The 12,438-nt window shown below is 32.5% G+C and overlaps 1 protein-coding gene across 3 annotated transcripts; it reads right to left on the reverse strand.

Annotated features, from left to right (window-relative positions):
• Positions 1-840: 840 nt before the first annotated feature.
• On the reverse strand, positions 841-6,381 carry LOC111014864 (Protein kinase superfamily protein). Of its 3 annotated transcripts, none has more exons than XM_022289721.2 (20): positions 6,209-6,381; positions 5,193-5,453; positions 5,046-5,097; positions 4,718-4,958; positions 4,382-4,619; positions 4,194-4,272; positions 4,050-4,118; positions 3,866-3,955; positions 3,651-3,789; positions 2,909-3,011; positions 2,752-2,804; positions 2,613-2,679; positions 2,408-2,516; positions 2,243-2,308; positions 2,051-2,119; positions 1,904-1,964; positions 1,698-1,817; positions 1,577-1,608; positions 1,379-1,472; positions 841-1,261 (listed from the first exon to the last, which is right to left on the reverse strand). In XM_022289721.2, the coding sequence occupies exons 5-20, from the start codon at positions 4,387-4,389 to the stop codon at positions 1,047-1,049; spliced, it is 1,374 nt and encodes a 457-aa protein (XP_022145413.1). In that variant the 5' UTR covers positions 4,390-4,619; positions 4,718-4,958; positions 5,046-5,097; positions 5,193-5,453; positions 6,209-6,381; the 3' UTR covers positions 841-1,046. The 3 variants fall into 3 exon arrangements, with proteins under 3 accessions (XP_022145413.1, XP_022145412.1, XP_022145414.1); XM_022289720.2 differs by having other exon boundaries at positions 6,188-6,381; XM_022289722.2 differs by having other exon boundaries at positions 1,391-1,472; positions 6,188-6,380.
• Between the last annotated feature and the right edge of the window lie 6,057 nt (positions 6,382-12,438).

Below are 12,438 nucleotides of genomic sequence, written 5' to 3' on the forward strand. Positions count from 1 at the left end.
TACAAAGGTAGATTCTTAACAAACACTTGGGTAACTAAATCAGTGATAAAATGAGAATTCACAAAGATATTAACCACCTTGTATTGTGTGCTTACTTTGATATAAATTCTATAATTTAAATACAATTATTAGACAAAATCATTTACTATTTAAAATATTTAAGATTTTTCTGCAAGGTAATTCAAATCCACGACCTTTAAATGATATATATTTTAATGTATTTCTTACCCATTCAAGTTTCTTCAAAATGCAATTAATGATTTAAAATCTTACATGATATATATTTTAATGTATTTCTTACCCATTCAAGTTTCTTCAAAATTCAATTAATGATTTAAAATCTTACAAGTTAGCATTTTGGCCAATTGAGTTTTTGGTAGTTCTCATTTCTAATGTTATGTTTTGTTTATAGTGTGCATTAACAAGAGGCGCTTTAGTGTATATATCACATGTAAGGGTCAGCCAAAGCTCTCCACCAAAATCGTTTTTCACTTCTCGTAGAAGGTACGATGATTAGGATGATGAAGCATAAAATTTCAAACCAAAAAAAAAAACACAATGACCCAATACATTTGATAGTTCTCAGCCAACACTTGGGTGAGAATTCACAAAAATATTAACAACTTTGTATTGTGTGCTTACTTCAAAACAAAAAAGCCAGTGGCCACTATTGATATGAATTCTATAGTCTAGATACAATTGTTTGCCAAAATCATCACCATTTTTCTATGTCTGTAGGAGGGGTAATTCGATGGGCAATATTTAGAATTCTATACTTTTATCTGAAGTTACACAAAAAACCAAAAAGGAGCCTAATATAAACTATGGAACTTCAAGATCTAATACTGAAAATCTTTTATTTCATTAGGCAAACGAAGAGAACATCATCATAGATGGTAGCAAACAAGGAACAGAAAAAGACGAGTCTGCAGGTTATTATTCTTATTACACATAAAATCCCAGAGGCATTGCATAAGGTACGATAGAATTCTTCATATAACAAAGACAAAATACCATAAAGACTGACGACGTGAGGAAGGTATGTCTCATCCTGCAACCTTCCTGGAGTAATTGCTGCCATGTTGAATCTCTTGGGCGGGCCTCAGTAACAGATCGCTAGAGGATCCGCTCCAACGGACGCCCGCTTTCATCGGCCGGGGAAGCTGTCCGATAGATGGCTTGCGAGCAGCGATTGTCATGTTTGCCAACTTTTCGCCTGTATCTGAAACTCCACGCATAGTACTTCCCTTGTAGATAGAGTCTGCAATTTGCACGAGTTCAACAAAATTACAATCCACTTCATAGACTAATCTAAGCTGATAACTGAAATCGAGTATAAGTATAAAATCAGTGCTAGTAGTGTAACAGAAACACACACCATGAAACTTACTATTAGGGCTATTCCTCACAGGCGGTCGGTATTTCTGTTGTCTAACTGTGTTCTTCATAATTTTATCATTCTTATTCGCATCCTTCAAGAAAAACAATAACAAAAAGAAAAGATTAGAATCATTTTGACATTATTTTCTTTAATTTCTCTGCGTGAAGGGGCAGGAAAGGATGACAGTGTTCTCACCTGGTTGAGCAAATCCAACTTCCTCTGCACACCTGCAATATGGTTTAGAGAAATAAGTATTCGGTTCAAGATCTGATGCAGTAAAACATACAGATTCCACACCGAGGAATAAATATACTACCTGTGCCCAACAGTGCACCAGGCTGTTTTGGAGAGGAGAAATTACCAGCAACCCTTGAATCAGATAAAGTCCCAGGAAATTTTTTAGCAGTTTGTTGCTCCAGAAAATCTTTTGTTCCAGCTGCAACAGTGAAGAAAAACACTTTACAAATTTCCATATCGGAGAAAGTCCAGGTCGCAATGTTTTCTAAGATACAGGGGAAATACCAGAAGGAGTTCGAGAAATGGGGACTCTAGCACGTAGAGATGGTGGTACGTAGTAGCAACTCTGCCAAATTAAACAATATAAGAAAACCATAAATAAAATAATACAAAGTTACGAATCAAATGGATGAAAGCCAAGGGACTACTCACTTGGAAGAAGGGATGTTGGAGGGCTTCCATAGCTGTTGGTCTCTTCGAAGGATCCCATGAACAGAGTGACTGCAGACACGACAAATAAGGAGGTGCAGTATTCAAATTAAAAACACAAGCTCAGTAGTGTTGTTTTAAGAATTAAACAGTTCAAGACAAGATAGTTCAACGGCCATCCACTATTGTACTTACTGCAATAAGATTGACTGCATCATCACTGGCTGCAGGAATAACAACAGAGAGATGAACTCCACCAAACTGCATTTGTGAAACAAGCAAATACATTAAATACCAAGCATTTACATGGTTGTTCTAACAAAAGTTACAGGCAGGATAAAAAAGACAAAGAAGACAAACCTGCGGGAATTCATAACTGATATTCCTTGCAAGAGAAAGCCCAGCAGACCATGAATCCATGGTTGGGGTGCCAAGTATACTGCAAATTTTGTAGATTTGGTCTATTTCACTGCATGAGACAAATAAAACAAACTCTTGTAATAAGCTGGCAATTTCTCCTGGCATGTAGAATGAAAGGCATGAGAGACAAAGTTGGTGGGCATACCTTGCCCCAGGAAAAAGAGGACGAAGGGTAAACAACTCTGCCATGATAGCACCCATTGCCCACATATCTGGAAAAAGAATGGAAGTAGTAAGCATCAATTGGTTTAAGTTTTATTTGGAGCAGCTAAAAAGTTCCTCACCAACTTTAGGACCATAAAGATAGGACTGAAGCAGCACCTCTGGAGCTCTATACCTGAGACCCAATAATTAAAAGTTACAATATAATATTACCATGATTGGATAAAGGAAATACTTTGCAAAAAAATAAAAAACAGGCAAGGGATGAAATGGGCTTACCACCGTGTTGAAACATACTCAGTATAGGGTGGCATTGCACTAATTTCACGTGCAAGCCCAAAATCAGCCAGTTTTATTAATTCTTTAGCAACTAATAAATTTTCTGCAAAAAAGGCTCATGTTAATTACAACTCAAAAGAAACTATAGTAAGTATACTGAATAGCCAAAAAAAGGTTTAAAAAAACTAACAAGAAACATGTGATGTGGCACGAGTTATAGTGAGTTACGAAACAAACAGAAAACAAACACCATGGCATCACAAAACAAAAACATATCATCGCAAGGATGCACACACAACAAAGTATTCATTTAACATTTACCTATACCATCATACATATCATCGCAATGATGCAAACACCTTTAGAACTTGATCTAAAAAATCCTTCCAGAACCATAAAGAAAGCTACTATTCTATATTTTATCAAGTGAAATTGCACCCAAATAATGTAAAACTTCTACAGAGCATAGGAACTCAAAATAACCTAAGAAAGTATGCAAATCAAATTCAAGGTGTTTACAGTAGGTAAAATGGATGTCCAGCTCCAACTTCAGTGCATTCTACTAGACACAAAAACAATGGAGGAACGGCAAGACATAATAAATTGTTGAGCTCCCCAAACATAAAAACACAAAGATATACACTTCACATTGGTGGCACTGAAACAATGTACACCCTCATAGAGAGTTGAGAGATATTTCTAGACTGCTAATCAGTTAGCTCTTAAATCATTATAGAAATACCTGGTTTAAGATCACGATGAAAATATCCTCGCTGATGTATATAGGCAAGACCTTGAAAAACTTGAAAGCACCAATTTCTGACTTCAGTTACTGAGAAGAGCTTTTCCTTATCCTTCATAAGTTGATAAAGGTTGCATTCCTGAACATAAAAGTTGCAAGTCAAGATAAACTTTGACAAAAAAAAACATAATGAGTTGCAAAAGTATGTTACTAACCATGTATTCAAACACAAAGTACAAGATATTGTTTTCCCTGATAACTTCCTTGAGTTTCACGATATTTGGATGATTCATCTTGCGTAATGACTGTCATATTAGAATAACAAAATATTATTAATGTCTAACTAAGGAAAGAAGAATGAGGAAGTCAGAATAATTAAAAAAATCAAGAATGCATCACCTTTACTTCTCTCAGATTGACACACTCCTCCCAAGTGTAATATTTTTTCTTCATTTTCTTAATCGCAACCTGGTGATTAAAAGGATCAGATTATTAATCTTTTCTCATGATACAAGCATGGAGAGAGAAAATCAGGAAACCTACAACTTCACCAGTCTGCTTATTGATAGCTCGCCAGACACTTCCAAAAGTACCATCACCAACTTCCTTGATTAACATGTACCTTTAAAATAATTACAAAATTGACAAGCATAAATAAAGTAATAAAGCCATCAAAGCACATTGTACAACAAAATGAGTGGAAAATAGTTCAGCTATGGAAACCAACCGACCTCTCCATTTTTCTTGCAGAAGCACAAAGACAACCTCCTTTATTCAAAAGAGAGAGAGAATCTTGAATTGATAACTTGCATTTATCTTTGTACAAAGACTAAATGTAAACAAATGTCTTGCACTGATCTAGCAAAAACCACCACTAATTTTTCATGGTGAAATGCAGAAGTACAAAACCAGAGTAATTCTGATGTGCAGGCTGTGCAGCTTTATTCATTACAATATCCACAGCTTCAACTTCAAGAAAGGAACAAGATCAGGAATTATTACAAATACCACAGAACATGTTGAATCTTGAGAAGAACTGTCCAAACCAACTGAGCAGTTGGAAATACCTGAAGTACGAGACACTCTCCCTGACGTTGACAACCTTAAGTTGCAGCTACCTCATAATTCAACATAGAAATGGAAGATAGATCCTCCAGTAAGCAATGTCATGACTCTCTAAACATCACCCATCAGTAACAAAGATAACGAACAAATAATAAAAGCTTGACCAACAGAGGTCAAAGCAATGGTCTTGACTTTTGGTAATTGTGAAAACAAGCTTCAATGTTTCATCAACAGAACTCAGCTCTGCAGGGGAAAAAAACTGAGGTTAGCATTGCATAAAACAAATTAACAAGAAAAATCAAAAGAAGGAAAGTAAATTTTTCATCATACCCCTGCAGAAGTCTCCCCTAGAAAATCGTCTGGATGATGCATCAACAACGCTCTGGATACAAAATAAAATAAAAAGAGAGAATATTATGATTAAATGAAACTAGATATCAAAATTCTCACAAAAAAGTTATCAAATATAGTCCTTACTTGAACAGTTGCACTAAGGATCCAACACCTATCTCACAAAATAATTTCATTACGCCTCCTGTGCTGATCATTTAGAAGAACTTGACCACTAAGTGCAATTGACAAAGGAAACCAAAAGAAAATCTCCAAGAACAAGGAAACGCCAATCAAGCACTTCCTGGAAAGAACAAACACGATGCTGGAAGGAATTTGTCCAAATAGAAGCAAGCTCCATATCTTGAGGAAATTTAGAAATCCCTTTATATCCAAGCCCTCAAAGACCTGATATATCACAATACCACCAATGAATTAAAAAAAAAAAAAAAAAACCACTACGGAAGATAATAAGGTGCCATTTTTAAAAGGACCAAAAAAGCTTCCCATATGACATGTTAAATCAATAATGAAACAACATTTGAAAGGCGCATAACCCATGCTGAACAAATTAGGCCAAGAAACCCTAAAACGAAACTAATGATATAATTTCTATAATCCACACACCAGGCTCCAATTTATTAGATCCTAAAAATCATAAACAGCTCCTACCAGGTGCCCGAATATGATCACCATACACAAATAATTGCAGCAGTCAAATCAAGAAGCAGAAAATCTTAAACATGAACAATTATGCAAATACTACCAACACCGGCATGGACAATTCAACGACGCATCCCAGCGATTTAGAAGCCCAATTTAAATAATCCCAAATGTAAACATCAAATACGCATCTCGTGCTCATGGAGGTGGAAACCGTAATTCATCTACGGACTAGTCGATAGACAAACGAAACAAACAGCATCACAAAAAGAATCAGCGATGAACGAATCATGAAAATTAAATCCGGCGACAAAGAAACCTAAACCCTAACACTGAATCCGATCAATTAATTTGTCGATCGAAGAACATCGTACATCAAACGTTTGGGGAAAACAAAAACAAAAACAAAATAAAAGACCTAGACCGATTCAAGAACATAAATATAAATCTTTAAAAAACAAAACAAAAAAAATCGATACCAGAAAATCAAGAAGCATAACCTCCGTCGCCAAGAACGGGAAGAGATGGGATCCAGAGCTCCCCTCGATACTCTTCCTCCCTCAAATCTGCGATCTCCAAGACACGAAGAAACCAGACGCGTTCCCCAAATACCCAAAAAAACACAGAGATCTTCGCTGCGTGCCAACCAAGGTAAAGATACCTAATTTCCCATTATGACCCACACCGATGCGCTATTTATATACCTCCGGTTTTGATTCTCTACGGCCGTGCCCACGGGCTTCCCAATTAGTTATCGGATTTGGACCGCAATGATAGGTTGGTTAGTGCCACTTGCCAGCTATCCAGTGGCCCCCTCGATATTAATTAAACCATTAATTGTATTTTTTACTTCGGTATTCCTTTTTTTGACTTAACTTCTTGATATTTATTGCCTTTTTCTTTTATTATTTACCTTTTTTTCACCTTTTCGAATGCTTGTATGTCTGAAATTCCTTTTCTAGCCCTGTTTGATTTTTCAGTTGGTAAAATATAAATTTAATTTTTTTTTAATTCACCCACTATAATCAAAACAGTACTAAATTACTTGTTGAAACCTTCCATTCCTAGGAAATGGGTAAAATGTCTTTAACCCCTAAGTTAAGATTTTTTTTTTTTTTTGAGATAGAAACTAAGGTGTACTTAACATCAATTCCGACCCTATATTTTTGAATTTTTTATTTTTTTAATTAAAAAAATGTGTAGGAGTGTCGAACTTCTTATCTTCTTGGTTGAAAATATATTGAGCTATATTTAAGTTGATAAATTTTTTACTTTTATTTTTAGTTGAACCTCACTTATTATCATTATAAATGACTTACTATATTGAATATGCGACCAATTTTTTTATTTACAATATAATATAATAAGATTATATTTTTATTTGGTTAATTGTGTCAGTGGACTAGCTACATCATAATAGAGAGAATTAGTAAATTTTTATGTAGGGTAAAAAATAGTTTATTGACCCTTTGTGTTAGTATAGGTACTAAATTGGCAATTTAACCTAAAAACATGAGGTAGGACATGTTTCAATGGAATTTTTTCTTTTTTCTTTTGAGGATATATTTTAATGGATATAAAGCATTGAAAATGCTGAAAATAAGTGAGTATTTGTGGGAAGATAAAAAAGGTTGGTTATGAGAATCTAGAAAAATGATTGGTGAAAGCAAGGGAATCTTACTTTGTAATATATATTCGAATACCAAATTGGGTATGAAATGATAGATATTGTTATTGATAAGGATGTTACATAATCACAAAATATATAACTCATGCCATCCAAACTATTATTAATTAGTTCGTATCTTTCTACCTCTCTACCTCTCTCTTTTTCAAATTTTAAGTTTTCAAAATACTAATATCTTAGAAATGAGATGAGTAAATTTAAATAGACGTTAAGAAACATCGGTACATTAGCTTCCACTTTTGTCGAAAAAGGAAAAAAAAAGATCGATGGATAGCCATTTTTTATCTATATTCGATATATATATATATTTTTTTTCAAATTTAATCACATTCGTATCTAATAAATATGTGAACTCTAAAAAGTATTGATTAGGTCGAGTATCGAAATATAAAATTAAAAATTCAAAGATCTATACTCAAAATTAAAAGTTTAAAAATATGTTAAACATCTTTTAAAGTATGATACACACTTGAAATTTCACAAACTAAAATTATCATTTAACCTTTAGATTTTTAAAAGGATTGTTTATCATAAAGTAAATATTAGATTAGATTAATGCGTTGTGATTTGGAATGTGACACGGAGGATTATGTCGGGTGAATAAAATAATTGTGGGCAAACAATTATTTTTTTAAAAGATGTATTATGCCCACATACTCTATCCAACTTGTTAGTTCACTAAAGACCTAACAATAACATAAAACGTGTAAGGTCCAAGGAGAACCACAATAGATTTACTAGAGAACCACAAAATTACCTTAAATTTATATCAAGTAGTTATTAGGACATAAAGATTTTTGAAATCTACATCGACCAAGGATTATTAGTTGTAGCTACATTGTGACAACCTCGTTCAATAATTTTTTTGGGGCGGAGATGCATCTCCGAAGTTGAACCAAGAGATTCCTAATTTCCATTTTCTTTGGTACTCCATTATATTGAGAATTCTTTCATCCTTTTTTAACCTTTTATTGAAGGAATCTGAATGATATTTTTAATGATAGAGGGATAGAAAAAGGCATAGCATCCAATCCTAATTTTAATAACTTTACCAACTTGATTATCTGTTCAAAAATATTCAGAGGGATATTGGTGACTGAATTGAACGTTCAAGAGAACAAAGTTTCCAGAATGATGGGAGAGAAAAAGTTGAATTATAAATATATAGTCTTAATTTAGGATTAAGTAAAAAACTAAGACAGGTTAGTTTTTAGTTGATAAAAGAAACTTAGGGACCAATTGTAAAGGTTTGGCCAAAAATAAGAATCAAATTAAACCTTTAAAATATAAGACTAAAATTAGACTCGCCAACATCAACTTAGCTCAACGATAATTGACGCATGCATCTGACCAAGTAATCATAATTAGAATTCTTTAATACAAAGTTAATGACTAAGTTTAAAAAAATTTAGTGCGTAAAATGTCATGTTAAATTAGGATCGAAACAAATAAGATAAAAATAAAAATGAAGGGACCAAAATTGTCAATTTTTAAATGTACCTGAACGAAAAATTGATGTTTCGAAAGTACAAAAACTAAAATAAACCAAAGTTGAAAATATATTGACCAAAATAGATATTTTAAACCAAAGTCAAAACATAATAGTATTTGAAGTTAAACAAAAAAATTAAAAAGGATAAAATACATTTCTCGTACCTGATGTTTGGACTTTGTTTTTATTTGGTCATTGTTCTTATCGAAAAAGTCGATAGTCACAATAGATCCTCGAGAACACTCTAGAATTAAAACCTGCAAAAACAAGTCAGCACTCCAATGATCTAGTCAGTCTTTATGCTTAAAAATAATAGAAAAGTATGTCTTTACCCGTTTTTGCATACCAGATTTATTTGTCTCCATGGTATTTATAAGAAAATGGAGAAAGTAACCGTTGTGGATTATGATTCCCCATTTGAATATAACGGTTCCAACTCCAGAGATATAGGAAAATTGCATGTTGAGTGGGAGAACAGTTTGACCACCACGTGAACGTGGATAGCGGAATAATCGTTCGGCTGGATGCCCAATTCGGTTAAACGTCTAGTTCGATTGTGATTCGACCTAATACGGTTTACTTCCACTGAGTGTTCTTCCTTGTGATTAAGTTGACACAGTGACGTGTCCTTGGAGACCGAAGGTTAAGCAGTCACTTATTTTAAAAATCCATCATTTTTAGTCCATACCAAATAAAAACCAAAGTCCAAATATTGATTAGAAATGTATTTTAATTTTTACCTAGTTAAAAAAAAAATAAAAAGTTTCATGAGAGAGATTGGCACGAGTAACGAGCAAGCGAAGGTTCCTCCGGAAGGTGGTGGCACCACGTAATTACTACTTTTAGGCACACGCGTCGCCACTCTTTCGAAATCAATTTCTACACTAAAGTTTTTATTTTATCAAATTAAACATAAATTCAATAAATGTAATACCAAAAAAAAAACATAAACAATTAATTATTGCAATTTTTAACTGTCTTTTTTTTTAATATCAACTTCTTTCTTTCTTAGAGTACTTTAACCCATGTACTAAAAACTTTAACCCGTTGTAATTTTTACCTTCTAATATACTTTCATTCAAATAATTAATAAAATATATACATATAATCGTGTGCATTTAATTAATTATTTATATATGTGTGTCCCAGTTTGAAGATACCAAATTTTTGAAGGGAACATAAACAGTTTGAAATTTCGTAAAGGTCAAACTGATATAATGTCGTTGGTCGTCGAGAACTTACTAAAGATTGAGCCAACAAATGAAGATCTCAATAGCTCACCCTCGTACGAGATGAGCAGAAGGTCAGTGTATTGTTTGTCACGAACCTACAACTGTTTATCCAACAACGCGTCATGATTTATGGGGCGGTCGTAATCGTTCCTAGGTGATGTCCTAAAACTAAAGCCTATAAATAGAGACCACCAGTTCATTTCTCAGGTACGTTAAATTATCCTTACACTGAGTATAGATCATATTTGAATTGACTTTAGCATCTAAGCTTTTTCCTTTATCTATGTAGGTTTCGTCGTTCATAGGCCATACCTGAGTCCAAACTTTACATATTTGGCCAGTTTTCTAATAATATATATCGATATATATAATTTTTAAGTAAACATCCATTAATATTTTAAACGTTGAATTAACGTTGTAGAATATGTAACAACTTAGCAATTAACAACCCAATTTTACCTTAAAATGTCTTCTTTCTCCATTGTCTACCCAATTTTATTATAATCCCCCGTTTAAAAACGATAGCTTCTTCCACATATCCTTTCTTTTTAAATTTGTCAAGCTTCCATATTAATTGTCAGGTAAATCCATATTTTTTTAGGTCAGCTTTTCATTCAAAATATTAATGAATGCTTGTTCAAAATGTATTTTTAAAACGTTTAAAAATGATCAATGGTAGTATTGAAGCTTTTACAAGGAGGTTTAGGACCCACTTTATTACCGAGTCTCATATTTAATTAATTTAAAATATTTGGAAGTCATGGTTCCTAATTTATAAACATTGATGTCATTGAAAATTAGAGTGGGTTTTGGAGTAGTTTTGATTCTTTGTCATTTTTTAAAATCACTTTTATTTTATTGTCAAACATTAAAACATGTTTGAAAGTGATTTTTCATGATCAAAATCATTTTTGTCTATCATCGAAATTGTTTTATTTAACATTATAATATTTAACATAATATTTGATAATGTCTACAACAATACAAGTTATTTATAATGTTTTTGAAGTGACTTTTTCTTTATAGCAAGTTTTTAAGTGATTATTATTCAATAATTAACAAAATGCATATTGGAGTATAAATGAATAATGATTTAAATCATCTTATTTTGCTTATTCAACTTTTAAAACCTATTTCCTTTTTATTTTTGAACTTTTAAATTTATTCAACTTTATTCTATAAACTTTCAAAATATAGGTTTAATTTAATTCTTACCGTTAGGTTGCAGTCTCGTTGGATCGGTGACAAGTGAGATTACGTTAGTCCTATCTTATTTTTAGCCTGAACACGTGTTTTCCTTGACGAGGGCCACATGACGTGCCCTAGTCTTACTCCTAACACTTACTGTTATTATACTTTTTAACAAATAGATTTTGTGACTTCCAAGGTATGTATTAACGTGGACAAGTATTTAAGTCGCATAGGTTGATTGGAGAGAGAATAGTATGTGAAAATTTTTAAAATGACTAAAATAAATATTTTAAAAAATCATACAAAAATAATTATTTTAAGTTTGTAAGTTAAAATAAACATTTTGAAAGTTCAAATCGACTAAAATTATAATATCTCCTAATCTGAAACTAAAATGAAAATATAATCCTCCCATAAACTTAATAAAAGCCATAAAGTAATATTTTATAACATACGATACGTAGTTATGGAAAGTAGTTATTGATAGAAATATTACATATTTATTGACATAAATAGCATCAGTAATGAAGACCATAAAGAGATTTATCTGGAGACGGATTCGTTAGAGATGGAGAAGTTGTTGAACAACGCCGACACAGATATCATTGAAATTCATTGGATTGTTGATGAAATTAAATCCCTCGTAATGGAAAAATTGATGGTCTCTGTCATTTTCATCAGGAGGGAAGTAAATTTTTTGGTTCACAGGATTGCTCGTCGGGCTTCGACAATGAGGGTTTCTATTTGGCGTGGAATTACCCAACTTCCCAGGTGGTTGAGGTACCCCTTCAACATTTAATTTTAATATGTTTAGTTCCTTTATGTCAAAAAATATATATATAAATATAAATATTACAAATGTGAGATAAAAAGTGAAAACAACCATAAAAAATATTATTAACATTTTAACAAATTAAAACTATATTCTAAGTGACGTCTCCCTAAAATTTAGGTTTTTGTTATTGCAGTCTAATTTTTGTTTACGTTAGTTTAGAAATAATATTTGTTAATATATATATAATATATATATATCTATATATGTACACTTTTTTTTAGCCATTGTTAGGGTGGAAAGTCAAATTAACCTTTAAAATTATATTTAAATATCTACTGCACTCGAGCTATACT

This window comes from Momordica charantia (assembly GCF_013281855.1).
Source record: "Momordica charantia cultivar OHB3-1 chromosome 10 unlocalized genomic scaffold, Mcharantia_2.0 BLBB01000010.1, whole genome shotgun sequence".
Taxonomy (NCBI): domain Eukaryota; kingdom Viridiplantae; phylum Streptophyta; class Magnoliopsida; order Cucurbitales; family Cucurbitaceae; genus Momordica; species Momordica charantia.

Bases quoted from the DNA above. Each gene is read 5' to 3' on its own strand.
- LOC111014864 (XM_022289721.2), bottom strand. The intron at 2,680-2,751 runs GTGAGGAACTTT...TTCTTTTTCCAG, and splicing joins TCTTTATGGTCCTAAAGTTG to ATATGTGGGCAATGGGTGCT. The intron at 1,262-1,378 runs GTGTGTGTTTCT...TGCAAATTGCAG, and splicing joins CCCTAATAGTAAGTTTCATG to ACTCTATCTACAAGGGAAGT.